The 17586-nt window shown below is 34.4% G+C and overlaps 2 protein-coding genes across 3 annotated transcripts; both read left to right on the plus strand.

Moving 5' to 3' along the window:
* The first annotated feature begins 2957 nt into the window (after positions 1–2957).
* On the plus strand, positions 2958–6895 carry LOC149483235 (cytochrome P450 CYP12A2-like). Of its 2 annotated transcripts, none has more exons than XM_089702202.1 (9): positions 2958–4025; positions 4298–4422; positions 4504–4637; positions 4840–4952; positions 5315–5431; positions 5555–5833; positions 5910–6069; positions 6188–6400; positions 6571–6895. In XM_089702202.1, exons 1-9 carry the CDS (start codon positions 3919–3921, stop codon positions 6892–6894), a joined length of 1572 nt encoding a protein of 523 aa, XP_089558328.1. In that variant the 5' UTR covers positions 2958–3918; the 3' UTR covers position 6895. The 2 variants fall into 2 exon arrangements, with proteins under 2 accessions (XP_089558328.1, XP_089558329.1); XM_089702203.1 differs by having other exon boundaries at positions 2960–3085.
* An 887-nt stretch (positions 6896–7782) lies between these two features.
* Positions 7783–17295, plus strand: LOC149483236 (cytochrome P450 CYP12A2-like). The gene is made up of 9 exons (XM_089702204.1): positions 7783–7912; positions 8088–8212; positions 14507–14643; positions 15130–15242; positions 15352–15468; positions 15619–15897; positions 16006–16165; positions 16392–16604; positions 16788–17295. Exons 1-9 carry the CDS (start codon positions 7854–7856, stop codon positions 17109–17111), a joined length of 1527 nt encoding a protein of 508 aa, XP_089558330.1. The 5' UTR covers positions 7783–7853; the 3' UTR covers positions 17112–17295.
* The last annotated feature ends 291 nt before the right edge of the window (positions 17296–17586 follow it).

The raw sequence follows: 17586 nt of genomic DNA on the forward strand, positions 1-17586 counted from the left end.
ACTTTTCCAAGACCTAAGGTCAAGTCTGGCTTGCCAACATTTAGAAAAAATAAAAATATTTCTAATGTTGGCCTCTCCGATGTAATCATATAATAAAAGATTTAATATTTTAGTTTTAATTATTTATTATTATTTCTTCTTTTTTTTAAACCTTATTTTTGTACATTTTAATTTTAAGGTAGTACATTAATAAATTATTTCTTTCTTTCTTCAATTTCTTGTCAATGGTTAAGACTTAAGCATAGACAACGTCTTGATGTGGATTTGTTGTTTGAAATTTGAATTCAAAATGGCGTTTTATTTTATTGTTTTGGTGGATGATAAACAAAGTTTGTTCTTCGTATATCGTAAATTTTGTTATTTACCTACTCAGTTAATGTACAGTACATTTTTTAATTTGTAATATTTCTGCCAAAAGTGAAAAAAGAAGAAAAAGTGTTATATTGTGTAAATAATGTTAAAATCTTTCTGTGTAATAATAATTGTGATTTGTGACTAAATATTTGCAATATGTACCCAATTACTGTTCTATAAGGAAGATAAAACATAATAATTACATAACAATTTATGAGAAAACGTCTCTAACACGTCATGTTCTGGCTGTAGAATCAATTGGAGGAGATAATATTATTATGTCCAAAGAAAACAACGGCTTCTTCATATACAATTCCAATATGGCGATCCGAACGGCAACGATATATTGGTATCGAAATTTAGAACGATAGAAATCCCGCAAAATATTTCAAGGAAAAGTATAAAATGTGAATCTAGTTGTATTCACATAATATTTAAGCCGAATTAAGTCCTACATGCCTAAATAAAGATATTCAGTAAAATTCAAATGGAATTATCCATTTTTGCTGATAATAGTGAGTTTAATATTATATAAAAATGTTATTATATAATTAATATTATAATAAACTTATTGATCTACATTGTTGTTTTATTTGTAATTTCCTATAAATTTGAATATATGGATGAGAATTAGTAGTGTTGTTACCCAGCATCGATAATTTTATCGATATCGATATGAAGTTTTATCGATACTAGCACTCATAAAGAGACATCACTAGCAACGTCTACTTTTTAAATGTTGGCAGCAATGTGGGTCATATTTGACGTAAACTTTTCATAGGTTGGTATATAAGATTTGACCTAAGTAATACATGCATATGTGTGCGTGAGCTCGAAATCGAAGTACTGAGTGCCGTCTCTTACTATATTACTTGCTCTGTGCTTGTAACATTGTTGGCGTCGATTATAAATCTGCGTGTGAAATAAATTCAAAGAGAGTTAATGTAAGGTTAATGTATTGGCACAGAATACATAATAGTAGCTAAACGCTGTTTTACAATAATACACAACTAAACTCTTTCGTTCTTGGTATTGGTTCTCGCTTTGGTGCGTACCTCGCAGCACGGCAACCACTAGCCCCAAATTTAAGTTTCATATGTGTACCTATAGGATTCAATATCGGTCTATCGAGCTGATTTTTTTCTCAAGACAGAAAATTATTGATTGACCACTTATCTAACTTTTTGTAATGGTATAAATCGCCTAGGCGTTTAGTTTCTGAGAAAAAAAACTTCGCACTTATAATAATAAGTAGGATGTCAAGATAATTACCACCGTATTACCACATAATTATAATTATTACCAAATTTGTCCTAGATTGGTCCTAGAAAATATATTATGGTTTATGGCAATGACATGATGCACAATTATTATTAATTAATAATAATGAGACATTGAGAATTGAGAATGAGAAATATCAATCTATACTAAGCTATACAATATTAAACTAGCAAACCGCGCGAACTCCGCTTCGCCACCAGAGACACCTTTTCTTTGCTATAAACCTCACGTAGCCCGAGACCTTTCCAACGAATGCAAAACCGTGGAAATCGGTTCGTGCATTCTGGAGTTATAGCGTCAGGAAGGAAGGCCCGCTTTTTTTTATATACCTAGTAGATAAGGTTTAATACAATAGATCTGTTTAGAATTATAAAATAATTTACAGTTGGTCTTAGTCTTAGCAGGATAATATTAATTCTGTCAGATTACGTTTTTAACACGCTTTTATTAGCTTCACAAATCACCTGTATGTGTTAAAAAATAGCGTAGAGTGAGTAATGTAGACGGTAGACCCAGAAACCGTTTAGGAAAGAATATTGAGGTAGGGGAGGTACAATAAACAATAAATATGCGTACCTAAAAAAAGATGGAGTAACTTTCTACTTATGCATAGTAATTTTCCGATATTAAAAAATTCGCAAATCGTAACTAACTCAAAAACAAAGGTTAAAAGGTAATAAAGGTTTCATACAAATGAAATTTCAGATTTAGGTTGCATAGGAATTGTCCTATGTCGTAATTTTTATTGTGCTTAGCTATTGAGCTCAAAAAAACACAAAAAATAATTTACGTATATAGTTTGATTTTGTAGACAAAAATATAATGTTTGTGTTTAGTGTTTATTTATATTATCCAACGAGGAAAAAACGATTGCAATCTATTTAAGGAACTATTATCGTCAACGGTTTTTTTTGTATTAATAAAACATGAAACTCATCATGACTAAGACAACGTGACTGATAAAAAAATATTTACAAGCAAATTATATTATGTATTATGTCATGATGACAAAAAAATATATAATTAAGGTGGCTTATGGCTTATTTACACCAGCTTCATTAATAATTTTTTCTTAAATTTTCATCAATCATGATGTAAATTGTAAATTATGCTATACGTGTACTAGCTTTCCCGCATTTTCAAAGAAAATCCCGCATAGTTCCCGTTCCCGTGGGATTTCCGGGATATCTTAGGTGATAATCCAAGTTACCGTCTATATGTGTGCTAAATTTCATTGTAATCGGTTCTGTAGTAGTTGCGTGAAAGAGTAACAAACATACTCAACAAACTTTCGTATTGATAATATGAGTAGGATAGGATTATGGCACATGAAAGGTGGGGAAAAGGTGGCAAGTTAATCACATTTTCATAAAACAAAATTATTTTAAAGCCTTGCAGGCGCAGCAATATTTAAGAAAGAAGAAATGATCGTCAACGGAAAGGGCTGCATGTAGGTATACGTGGGAATAATTTAATAGCTTTTGATTACCTTGTGATACAGCAAAAATGCAACATAAGCGGTTATGTCTTCTGATCGCTTTTTTTTCCTTTGGTATTAAGAAAAAGAAATCTTTAGGTATCGTAAAAACTTTGAATGTCGACATTTCACCCCCATTAAATTACAACACCAAGCAATAAACTTAAGTCGCAAGCGCAAATGTGCAGGATAAAAGCTTTAAATTCCTATGATTTAATATCAATAGTTTATCAAGCTATAGCTATAATATGTGATAGGAGGCTGATAGACAACCTTTGCTATCAGCATGGTGCAAACTGACGTACCTACTGTAGTCTGTACAACGCCACCAAGCTCTTAGGTATAGCGCCCGGCAAACTTCTTGGCCAAAAAGTAGCGTGGTGGAAAAGCTTGCGCATATAAAAAGGTACTAAAACTTGATGCGCAAACTTCTCCCATCACGCTCCTTTTTGGCCAAGAAGTTTGCCGGACGCTATACTACATTATAACATATTGAAGTCATTCTTCAATTTTTCACCGGTTTATGGTTTATTTATGACAGGAATGGGAACTTTAGGGGAAGCATAATATTATGTACCTAATAGGTAGGTTTCTAGTGTAAGTTATGGATGTATGGTTGATTTGAGTATGATTCGACGGAATATTTCGTAAATAAATTGAAAATAAATACATGCATATATAAGATAGAGCTTCAGCAATAACTAACTTTAAATACATCTTAGATAGAGATATCTTTCAAAAAATTTTCAAGGTCGAAAGTATTTTGAGTCACTAGTAGGCACATTGGTAAACTAATTATAAAAAATATGACTCAGTATTCAATCAGGAGCAGTTATTTTAACATGTCTATTATACGGAAATTAAATCGAAATATAATCATACCTTATTGCATACCTCATACTATAACTAAGTGGTACGTTATCTTATATTATTTTTACATTACCATATGGGTCCGGATTAAATGTTTTAGATAAAATATTATGCTGTTAATATTTATAACTAGCTGCCCCAGCAGTCGTTGTTTTGCCCTATTTCCCCTTATTGTTTTCTCTTCATAAGAATCTTCTTTGCGCCCTTTTGCGCCGAATAAGTCTGGCCAGTGTCGAGTTTTTCGCTTAGCAACACATTTTTTACATTAGAAAATATTTTTTTCCAATGATATCTTGACATATTTTCTCCTTGCAGCAAAAATGTACGCCATAACACCACATTAAATCCTTCTTCTCAATCGCTAAAACCTTTTGAGGAAATTCCTGGATTATCGTCTCTTCCATTTGTAGGACCGTTGCGACACTTTCTTCCTGTTATTGGTTAGTAATAACTTAATAAGATACCATTAATTTGGCTACTAGTAGAGTTTCGAATATTGTAGTATATTTTTTATGTGATAGGTACCGTGGGACCACAAAAAACGCTATATGATTTGTGCAAAGTTCTACACAAATTTGGCCCTATTGTGAAACTGGACGGTATGTTTGGAAGGGCAAATATGTTAATATTGTATGAGCCGGACCACTATGATCAGGTATGTGCTAGAAAAAATAAAAAAAGATATTTTACTTGCGTGTAAAAAGTTGACTACTCAATTTGTCCTATTTAACAACCTAGGACAAGGATAAAGGAACCACATAACTTAATCTTAATTTATTAAAATGTATACATGACACCAGCATTTTGGCATGAAAAAAATTGCAACAATGTACTAAATAATGATATATGCTTTTCAGGTGTACAGAGCAGAGGATGTCAATCCATCTCGCCCGGGTTTCCAGACATTGGTATACTATAGAACAGTGTTGAAAAAGTCGAGATTTGGCGGAGTGCAAGGACTCACTAGTGCGTAAGTTTGAAGAGAACATTTCTGAAGAAATGCAAGTGCGTTTTGTCTGCAGGTATTTAAGCGGCCCAACGGAACACAGTGGGGTTTCAGTCGGTAAGAATCCGACATAACCCACGCTGGCTCCTTCTCCGGGGGCCGTGGGCATCTATGCAAGATTTCCCCACTTAAAAAAGGCATAACTGAGTAAAAAGGAAAAACGCATGCCATTTTATAGCTCTGGTTGTGAACATACCGTATGTTTTATTTTGAAAATTACCTAGAGCCACCCACGACGGTGGTTTAAATACCTACATATTTTATTCAAAGACAAACACATTTTAGTTGATGATTGATTCACAATACCTATATTTCTTGTATTTCAGTGAAGGTTCACAATGGCGCGATTTTAGAAGTAAAGTCAATCCGATATTTTTAAAACCGAAACTGGTAAAACTTTACGCACCAGCGCTGAATGGTATAGCAGATGACTTTATTTCCAGGTAATGTCTTAGAAACTATTCAAAATGCTTAAATGTTGAAAATGTATAACTATAAGGACCATATACTCGCATAGATATGTATGATAACTATAGATACAATTTGTAACGTTTGTGAATTTACAGATTACTTAAAAATGCTGACAACAGTGAAATATTGAATGCGAAATTCCATGACGATTTAACAAGATGCTCCTTGGAATCAATAGCTTTCGTGAGCTTAGGAAGTCGAATAGGTAGCCTACGGGACAACTTGACGGAAGATGATCCAGCTTTAGCATTGATCACTTGTGCGAAAGAAATTGTAAAATACGGTTGGGAGTTAGAGTTCAAACCAAATCCTTGGCAATATATACGGACACCGACATTTTATAAACTTATGGACACTTATGAACGGCAGTGGAAGTACGTCTTTTCCATTATTTAAACATTTGAGAATTATTATCATGAATTATTATTATAAGTTTTAATTTTATTTAAGGACAAGTGCCTTATTCATAAAGGAGGCTCAAAGGCAGATTAATGAACGAGGCCATGATATTCCAGATGAGGACAAAAGCATCATTGAAAAGTTGCTAGCCATCGATGAGAAAGTTGCTATCATGATGGGCAGCGAAATGTTAATAGCAGGAATAGATTCTGTACGTGATTTTTTACTAATTTCTGACAAAAAACAACTAAAATTAAGATTTAGATATTTTAAATATCTGTGGTTTGAAGCAATGTTGATTCGTAATTAAGAAATATTTGACTTTTAAGGTGGCTTTCGGTGTCACCGCTCTGTTGTATCATTTGGCAAGTAACCCTGACGTCCAGAAGAAACTTCGCGAAGAAATCTATTCATCGACGCATAGTAGAAGATATTTAAAAGCATGTATCAAAGAGTCACTGAGACTACAACCTGTCGTATCTGTCAATATACGGAGAACTACCAAGGAACATATCGTTTCTGACTACTATGTTCCTACAGGGGTAATTTCTTTTAATTCGAAAACTAATTGTGTGTCACATAAGTTCTGTTAGGAAAGTTACAGCATTGAATTCCCTCAAAGGAAATTAAGTGCAGCTCATTAATAATATTGTTTGCTCGTTTATCAATATGTATACTAGAGTATTTTAACCAAACACTTGTCGGTTTTCAGATTGATATCCTATCCCCGAATGAGTTTTTGAGCAAACTTGAGAAACATTACCCAAAAGCCACAGAATTCATACCAGAGCGATGGTTGGTCGAAAAGTCGGACCCCTTATATCACGGCAACACTCATCCCATGGTCACTCAGCCCTTCGGCTTTGGGGTGCGTTCGTGTATTGGGAGAAGAATAGCTGAGTTGGAGATCGAGATTCTAATAGAAAAAATGATACGGAGAATGAGCGTGGAGTGGACGGGACCTCCGCCGCAAAAGATCACCATACTCACGAATTCTTTTAAGGAACCTTATCATTTTAAGTTTCTGCGTATTTAAGTATCATTGACAATGTTGAATAATTGTGAGGGATGTGTACGAGGAATGTGTGCCAGGAATACGTGCGTGATACTATGTTTAATAGTTATAATTTTTGTTTTGTCTATTATTTTCCTGTGACCGCGCCTTCTTGACTGTACTTCTTGTTGGTGTCAAATAAAATTATGTCTATCTCCTTGAGTTTATAAGTATTTATTTTCGTAGTATTAGCACAGACTAATAATAATATACTACGTATACAAGTATTAGTATTACAGTAGTACCGTACGCTTATTTGAAAGACAATAACACTAGCTTACACGTGATGTAGGTTTCCAATATTTTCAATAGGAGGTCTTTAATTTTATCATCTAAAATTTACCATCGTACAATAAGACTTTTGAAAAATAATTCTCTAGAAGTCTAGAGGACACACAAATAATTAATCACGTGAACCGGTTGAGAACCCACCATAATTTTTTACATAATATTACAACTGAACAGTTTCCGAAATATTTTAGTTGAGTGCGGTGGGTTCGTAAAATCGCAAAGGCATAATTTAACTTTAATTTTGAAGTTTGAATAATTACAAAAAAATATTTAATAATTTAAATTTATTAAATTGAAATTAATATGTAGGTAGCTACTACCTACTTAAGAACATTTCATTGTAGAGAGTAACACATATCGTTTTTGTTTTATCTTCTATGTTAGTACCTATAGACAACGACAGTATTCGAATTTATTATAGCACGTGGACATGTAAAACTTAATTTATTAACATAAATCAATCGTTTATAGATAATATTCAATCAATCACAAGCGTAAAGGTGCAACATCATCATGTAGCTATGCTTTATCAATTGATAGAGATATCATTCAAATATTTATCAAGGTGAGGATCGTTACCTTGAATGAGTGGGCACATTAGTGAACCAAACATTGGACGCAGTGTACAAGTTTAAAGTTCTAATTTTAACATGTCTGTTATACGGAATTTAAATCGAAGTATATTCATACCTCGTAATATAAATCACGGGTATGTTATTTTTTATATTATTTAATATTTTTACATTAACAGATAGTTAAGTAAGACGTAAGTACTTATATTTTTAACGAAACTTTTGGGTTTGAATATATTTTTTGTTAAAACTTATTCGTCGATTAACCTAAGTATTACATATTTTGATCGACAATATTTTTTACCTTTACAGGAAGTATATACGCAATGTGACCACATTGAATTCTCCTTCACAATCGCTAAAATCATATAAGGAAATACCTGGTTTATCGTCTCTACCATTTGTAGGACCCTTGCGCCACTTCCTCCCTGTTATAGGTTTGTAATTAGATTTACTTATCTGTTATAGGTTTGTAATTAGATTAATTAGACCTACATATTATCTACTATTAATTGTATAACCATATTTAATATAGTTACTTGAATGACTCCGCTCCCGGATGGGACGGAATAAATTGCCGTGTTGTCAAACTTGTTAAATCGGATCTTTCTGCACCCATTGCACACATCTGCAATCTCAGCATTTCCACTGGTAAAGTTCCCTCTCATATGAAATTAGCAAATGTTTGCCCAATACACAAAGGTGGAGATACTTCTACTTTAGCGAATTTCCGACCTATATCACTTTTAACGACAGTCTCCAAAATAATGGAAAAGCTAATAAATAAAAGATTGCTTAAATTCCTGGAACAAAATGAAATACTTTCAGTAAATCAGTACGGATTTCGTAATGGCAAGTCAACGGAGGATGCCGTCACAAATCTGGTAGATTTCATAACTATGAGACTTGACGGCGGGGAGAAATGTGTGGGCGTCTTCCTTGATCTTGCCAAAGCTTTTGACACGGTGTCCAGATACATCCTGCTGCGAAAGTTGGAGTTGTTTGGCATTAGGGGTACTGCACTCGACTGGTTCACGTCATACCTATCCAACCAAGAACAAAGAGTCTGCTTGGGAGAATACCATAGCTCTCCCGCTGCAATAAATTACGGTGTTCCCCAGGGCAGTGTCTTAAGCCCTACCCTCTTTCTTCTCTACGTAAATGGACTCTGTTCACTTAAACTCAACCAGGCAAAGATCTTTGCTTACGCAGATGATACCGCTGTGATTTTTCATGGCAGGTCTTGGAGGGAAGTATATAGCGCTGCAGAAACCGGAATGCAATCTGTTGCCAACTGGCTCCACCACAACTTGCTCAGCCTCAATATAGGTAAAACCAAACTTATGAATTTTAACATAAACAATAGGACCAATGCCCCGAAAGAATTATCCCTAACAATACATAGATGTGATAATAACACTACCAACTGCAAATGTACTGCTCTGGAAAATGTTACCTATATAAAGTATCTAGGTGTGATTATCGACAAACACCTTACCTGGAATATACAAACCGATTTAGTAAAGCCACGTATCAGAAAATTAACCTACATTTTTAGAAAACTAAGACTAATTGCAGATATCAAAACGATCAAAATGACTTATTATGCACTCTGCCAATCTATCCTAAACTACTGTCTCATTTCTTGGGGTTCCGCCAAAAAATGTCATCTTATAAAAGTTGAGCGCGCGCAAAGAGCAATTCTTAAAATTATCTTTAAAAATAATCTAAGATATCCAACCAAAGAATTATATCAAGAGGCTGGTATTCTAACGGTGCGTCAGTTATACATATTAGCAATAATACTAAAATTTCATAAAATAGCTCCAAACACAATTATAACGAACGAGCGCTCTCGAAGAAATCCTACTTGGAGGAAACATTGCTGTAATATGTCTTTTGGTAGCAGGGCTTTTATATTCATGGGACCTTACTTATACAACAAAATGAACAAATTACTAAATATCTTTCCTATGACCAAGTTCCGTTGTAAAAAATTTGTTACAAATTGGCTATTTAATCTAAACTACTTAGAAACTGAAAACCTCGTTACCATAATTTCTTGATTAAAATATAAACTTAAACATTTACTGAATATTAAAATAAACATATCCACCCACACACATATACACGTACGCATATACACACACACACACTCTCAATACTTAAAATGGCAATTATTTGTTTAAAATATATCGCACGCTGAGAACGAAAGTGACCTAACTCAAAATTTTGCAAAAATGAGTTATACTCATAAAATGACTCAGAATAAGGTATTCTATCATTTAATAAATCAAAAACTATCCTATGTCACCTAGAAACCGAAAAACACGTATGTTGCGTCTCTTTATAATTTGCGTATTTTAAACGTCCCTCCGCTAAAATAGTGACCGTTTTAGTATTATGTCGGCACGGTGATTACATTTCTTAGTTTAAAAGTGATTTAATCCTGATTGCGGCGTTTTTTTACCGAAAGTTAAGTAAATATTTTGTCAATGTTCTAATCCTAACAAGACCGTTATTCGTATAAGGTCACTTTTGTACTAAAATGCAGTTTATGAATTGTGACTTAAATCATATTAAGTCATTTTTGTATTATCAACTATTCTAAAGGTAACGACATATTTCTCGTTATGCCTGTACTTTATTAAATGCTTTCTTTGTTTAAGTGTATTATGTATAAATAGGCCGTTTTAATAATATTTTGATAAGTTAATTTTATGGCGTATTAAAGTTTATGTCGTTGTTTCAATAATAATTTGTTTAAATATTTATGTTTAGGTCATTATATGAAGAGATTAAAGATGATTTTATATTACAAATGGTTCAAGAAAATGAAAAAGAAAACGAAAAATTCATACCCAAAAAGTTATCATGAAATACAAGAGTTTCCTCGCTGAGTGATCATCATCATCTGAGGCTCTACAGCTGCTAGTGGGCCTTGGCCTGGTCCAGTATTTTCTTCCAGATCTCTCGGTCCTTTGTCTGAGTTCTCCAGATTTTCACAGCAATCATTAGATGCCATCCAACCATCGGAGCTTCGGCCCATCTGGTTTTCCATAGAGAAGACGCAGAGGTGCCTTCTTGTCGTCCATACGTGCCTCGTATCCGGCCCAGCGTAAACGGCCTAGTTTTATGGTCTATAAGACATTCGGCTCCTCGTACATTTCATAAAGCTCATGGTTATACCGCGTTCTCCAATGTCTATTTTCCAGCACAGCACCGAAAATCCGTCTAAGGATTTTTCGCTCGAACACCAGCAGGCAATCCTCATTTTTTTGCTCAGGACCCAACTTTCGGACCCGTATGTTAGTACTGGTCTTAGTAGGGTCTTTTATAGCAGTACCTTTATGTTTCGGGATAGCAGTTTCGATCAAAAATATCTTAGAAGGCCGAATCAGACATAATTCGTTTACATATTTCTGCAGATATTTCGTTCTGGTTTGTTATTAATTATGCCAGGTACACAAAGTCACGTACAGCCACGAACTTGACTTGTAGACCGAGCTTTTGGGCAGTTTGTTCTATAGCAAGATATGCGTTAACAGCAGTAGAGGATCACTGCTGGTAGCGTCCTCCTGATCCAGGTCTAAATCATTCGCGTATCTCAGTATTTGTATCTATTCGAAAAATAAAGTGCCCGATGTCTCAATTTCTGGAATCTCGGATGCATTTTTCTAAGGCTATGTTAATCAGAAGGCTGGAGAGCGCATCACCCTGCCTAAGGCCTTCCATTGCCCTAAAAGGTTGCAAGATACTGAATGGATCCGAACGACGCTTTTTTATTTTTTTAACGTCATTGCTGTAAGTGACACCAATTGTGGTGGAATGCCGATCTCAGTCAACGCTTGGTACAGGAAATTTCGGTGAACATTGTCGTATGCAGCTTTAAAATTCACGAAAATAATATGGTGTGTTATGACATTGAACTCAAGTGTTTCAAATCTGATCAGTAGTCGAACGGTTAGGGCCCCAAGCGTACTGGTAGTCGCCTAGTTTGTCTTCTGTGTATGGAGATATTCTATTGAAAAGGACATAGGCGAAGATTTTATATGCCGTGTTTAAAAGAGATATACCGTGATAATTCTGGCAATCAAATATGTCATCTTTCTTGTGCTGTACACACCGCTGTAATATATACCCTATGTTACTGCGATGTTCCACTCATCGGGCGTATTAGATTATTTTAGAAAAACTTAACTATAATTTTTCTTATGTCATTGTTGTGGCAACCCTGTACTTAGTCTGTGGTTCATGTACCTATGCAATGTGTTAGAAAGAATAAAGAAAAGTTAACAGGGCGTCGTTTCAGACTACCACACCGGACTATCAGCTCATAAAATTTCTCCTTAAAGCTATTATTTCAGCATATTTAAGCAATTCCACAGAGATGTAATCAGTTCCTGGTGGCTTATGATTTTTGAGTTTCCTAATGGCCAATCTAACTTCGTCTATTTGTAGGCAGCGAGATATCTGGGATGTTAGTATAATTTTGTATGGCAGAAGGTGTTTCAGCAGTTTCTGTGCTATTTAGCAGTTCTTGGAAGTACTAATTCCATCTTTTAATAATATCGTTCTTACTATTTAGTAGCTCACTATCTTTACTTTTACAAGCTGAGGTAGGCTGAGGGTTTGAAATCTTTCTTACCTCTATTAGTTTGGCTGTAAAAGTTTCTCGAGTCCTTCGTTGAGAAACTTTTAGCAATATCTTCAAGTTGACATCAACACATTTCTTCTTCTTTCTCTTGTGTAGTTATTTTTTTTCCTTCGTCGCGCTTTATGCTCTCTCTCGTCTGCAAGTGTAGGTCTGCTGTAACGATAGGTATGCTTCATTCTTTTCGTTAGTAACCTTTTGGCATTCGGCCACTTGTTTCTGCATCGTATCTCATTACCTAGATTTTCACTCGCAGCTGTTAGTAGAATTTTACTTAGTACTTCCCAGGATCTTACTTGCGTTTTGTTCGCTATTTATCTATCTGCTCTGAGCAAAAATTTTTATATAAACTTTCACTTTAAGAGGTGCGAAATAAATCTATACCTACTACATAGTATAAAACAAAGTCGCTTTTTCTGTTCCTATGTCCCTTTGTATGCTTAAATCTTTAAAACTACTGAACGGATTTTGATGCGGTTTTTTTTAATACATAGAGTGATTAAATAGGAAGGTTTTAGTGTATAATTTATTAGGTTTGAATCAAAGTAGGCGAAGCCGCGGGCGGTAAGCTAGTAATATTATAAAGAGGAAAGGTTTGTATGTATGTATGGTTTTCACGCATAAACTACTGAACCGATTTTGATGAAATTTGGCACAGATAATCTTTAGACATTGATAAAGAACATAGACTACCTTTTATTGCGAAATATGTACCACGGGCGGAGCCGGGGCGGACCGCTAGTTCCTAACTAAAACTGCACTTTTGTATTACTTTTTTTAATTAATTATACTGAAGTATAATTTTTTGTTGATTAATAATACCAATATTAGAGTTGATTGCCCATAGGTATTAAGTAAATAGTAAAAATGAGTCTTGAAACAAACAATAAATATAATTTCTTAGTTAACATTTGGTTTCATTAGACTACTTCCCATTAATATTTTAATACTAAGATGACATAATTCAGGTTACGTCCAAATGCATGCATAGAACAAAAATACTAAAGTGACTCATTCCCAAACTAGTCAAAGATGATTTACAAGTTTTCAGTACTAAAGTGACCCAATATCTAATGGTAATTTTTAAAAAAAGATAAAAAATATTTAAATTTAATTTAATTTATTTTTTATGGATTGTATGGGTGGACAATATCCTCTAAAATGATATCAGACTTTAATATCTTATATAACTTTGCATGCGAACAAATTATGACATGATTTGTAAATAGTTCTGTAAATTACGAACACTTTTTTGATGATTCCCAAAAAACACGAATTTCGTATTAGGTCACTTTCGTTCTCAGCGTGCGATATATATACATATTTATTTTTTGTTGTTCTGTTATGTAATATGATGAAAGAGATTGAGCCTCACAACACAGGGGATCCTAGTGTGGGGTTCAATGCAACATATGTAACAATATTATGTAAAAATTTTTTGAAACAAATAAAGAAATTTTTTTTTTTTTTTTTTAACTTTTATTTTTACCTTATTGACAGGATATTGAATTCCTCTAATACTGGATGTCCCGGAAATAGTGTATGTACTATATGATCAATGAAAACTAGAATTTATCAGACGCTGATGACAATATACGACGTAAAAATGATTTAATTTAAACTGAGTGTTTGCCTCTCTTCAAAGCCTTTTGCCTTTTGCCTCTGTTTTGCGGAGCCAACACAAACTGCGCTATTATAAGTGATCATTATGTCTATGAAAATTGAAGACATTCCTAATCGCTTGTCGTCGGCTTTTTGTCAGACGGGGGAGTACACAATACTTGTAATTGCGTCGAGAATGTTTTAGTATTATTTACGTATTGAGTAACTTAAATACTACACGTTCCACTGATAGTACACAACTTCTGTGGCAACTTGTAGAATAGTACCACAGATAGTACGAAATATAAAAGTTTGAATGTAAATATTTTCTACATTTCGTAATAAATTTTTTTTTCAATTACATATTTTCTTACATCGATAAATACATGAATTTCCAATAATTACATATGTTTAATTTGTTTTCCTTTAGAATATAGGGGAATACAACAAAAATTAATGTCATTTTGCATTTTAGGTACCGTGGGACCGCAAAAAACGTTATATGATTTGTGCAAAGTTCTATACGACAAATTTGGACCCATTGTGAAACTGGATGGTATGTTTGGGAGGGCGAATATGTTGATATTGTATGAGCCGGAACACTATGATCAGGTAAGTTTATATTATTATTTAATCAATTACCCAATTGGTCTAAAAACATAAAAGTGTAAGGTAGGCCGTTGGTAGGTATTCACTTGTAGTACGAATCAGTAATATCCGTATGCTTTTAAAGTGAAACTTTTATTACATCGTCTCAAACTTTTTGGTCTGTGTAGCGCATGTCGCGTGTATCGCGGCTGCCGAGTAGGTACATACCTACTCGGCAGCCGACCGTCACGCGACATGCGCTACACAAAGCAGTGTTCGGAACCGTTCAAACAGTTTCACTTTTACCGTGGTTTCATAAAACCACACAACATTTTTTATTTCACGCCGATCCTCTGTGCAGGTACCTTACCTGTGAGAACCGGCTCTAATTCATATCTATCTAAAATAAAAAATAAAATAAGCATGCTTGAAGGACCAAAAAAAATTGTTGTTTTATTCAAAATTTTAAAAGATCTGACAATGTATCTAGTAATTATATGTGCTTCCTAGATATTCAGATCAGAGGATGTTACTCCATCTCGCCCGGGTTTCCAGACGTTGGTATACTATAGAACAAAATTAAAGAAGTCGAGGTTTGAAGGCGTGTATGGACTTACTACAGCGTAAGTTGAAATGAACGTACCTACAAATTTTGTCCAGTTTTTAGCTCACTTACAGAATTCATATTTATATCAATCATACATAGTTTCACATCTATTTATTATATTTCAGTGAAGGTTCACAATGGCGCGATTTCAGAAGTAAAGTCAATCCGATATTTTTAAAACCGAAACTGGTAAAACTGTATGCACCAGCGCTGAGTGATATAGCAGATGACTTTATTTCCAGGTAATGTTTGACGACGACCTTTTAATCTGCGAGATTATACAACTTCCCTAATCCCTACGTCCGACATCCAATTACAATACATAATTTTTATGATAACTTTGAACTATAAGAGTATATCTCTAATACGATAAATTTAAACACACTTTACAGATTACTTAAAAATACGGATAACACTGAATTAATGAATGAGAGATTCCAGGACGATATAACAAGATGGTCGTTGGAATCAGTAGCTTTCGTTGGTTTAGGAAGTAGAATAGGATGCCTTCGAGACAACTTGACGGAGGACGATCCAGCATTGACGTTGATCAGATGTGCGAAAGAAGTTGTTGAATACACTTGGGAGTTGGAGTTCAAGCCAAATCCGTGGAAATATATATCGACACCGACATTCCGTAAAATCTTGGGCACCTACGAACGTCAGTGGAAGTACGTTTTATCACAATTTATTATATTATTGCATTGAGTTCATTAAAATCTACGTTTGTTTCAATACAGGGATTTAAATATGTGAACTTTGGTATTTTTTTATTTCAGTACAAGTGCCTTATTCATTAAGGAGGCTCAGAGACAAATAAATGAACGAGGACATGATATTCCAGACGAGGATAAAAGTATTATTGAAAAGTTGCTAGCAGTCGACGAGAAGGTTGCCATAATGATGGCCAGCGAAATGTTATTAGCAGGAATAGATTCGGTAAGTGTTTCTATACGATGAGACAAATATACTTAATCCCTGTGCTTAATCCCTTACTTAATCCATACCGTTTGTCTGACTTCTCTTAAATCATAACGAAATTTAAAATGACAAACTGGACAGACTAAATTACAATTTAAATTTCTTTATTATTCAGCATTGTATTTGTCTATGGCTTGTAATTATGTAAAGTAATTGAGATATTCTTATAAAAAAAAATTTATAGGTGGCTTTCGGAGTTACGGGTCTATTGTATAATTTGGCAAGTAACCCTGATGTCCAGAAGAAACTTCGCGAAGAAATCAATTCATCATCGTCTAGTAGAAGATACTTGAAAGCATGCATCAAAGAGTCACAGAGAGTTCAACCGGTCGTGTCAGCCAATTTACGAAGAACTACCAAGGAACATGTCGTTTCTAACTACCATATTCCTGCAGGGGTAATTTCTTTTAATTTACATATATACCACTTTCACTTCACATTGCACTGTAAAATACTGTAATGAAAGTTTTACTCCATTGAATTCATTCAGAGGAATTTCAATACGCAGTGATCATTTTACTCTCATTGATATTTATCAATATCAAGAGAGTCAATAAATAAAATATTTATCGGTTTTCAGATTGATATCCTATCTCCAAACGAAGTTTTAAGCAAAATGGAGAAACATTACCCAAGAGCCACAGAATTCATACCAGAGCGATGGTTAGTCGAAAAGTCGGACCCCTTATATCACGGCAACACTCATCCCATGGTCACTCAGCCCTTCGGCTTTGGGGTGCGTTCGTGTATTGGAAGAAGAATAGCCGAGTTGGAGATTGAGATTCTAATAGAGAAAATGATACGGAATCTGAGTGTAGAGTGGACAGGCCCGGAACCACAGAAGATCACTAGAGTCACGAATACCTTTAAGAAACCATATCATTTTAAGTTTCAGCGTATCTAAGAATTATTTATATTCCCACTCAAACGAATATATTATTATGTACGACAATAAGGTACCTATAGTTAGAGTAGCATTTGTGTAAATGTATTTATCAGTTGAGTAATCACGTGTGTGATATGTCACGATGACTAAACATAATGTAAAAAAGGAAATGTCGGATTTACTTATAGGTGCTTTTAACCACTATAACGCCGTTAGTACACCGACGCATTCGCGTGCGGCAGCGAAACAACGAAAAATCTGTCAGTAGTATGGCAGGTTTTCGCATATGATATGTCTCACTCTAGCACATAGATAGATGAAATAGTTGCGTCCTTGTCAGTATTGTTTCGCAAGGAACTGCGAAATGGCCATTACACAGACGCATTGCGAAAAAGTTGCGAAAACATTGCTGTTTACTAAGGTTCCGCAGATATTTCGCTACGCAGTAGTTTCGCAGAGATTCGCTGCCGCACGCGAATGCGTCGGTGTACTA

Source organism: Colias philodice, chromosome 13 (genome assembly GCF_061535455.1).
Source record: "Colias philodice isolate Cphi_HAF_F1 chromosome 13, ilColPhil1 Martin Lab GWU primary, whole genome shotgun sequence".
In the NCBI taxonomy this organism is placed as follows: Eukaryota; Metazoa; Arthropoda; class Insecta; order Lepidoptera; family Pieridae; genus Colias; species Colias philodice.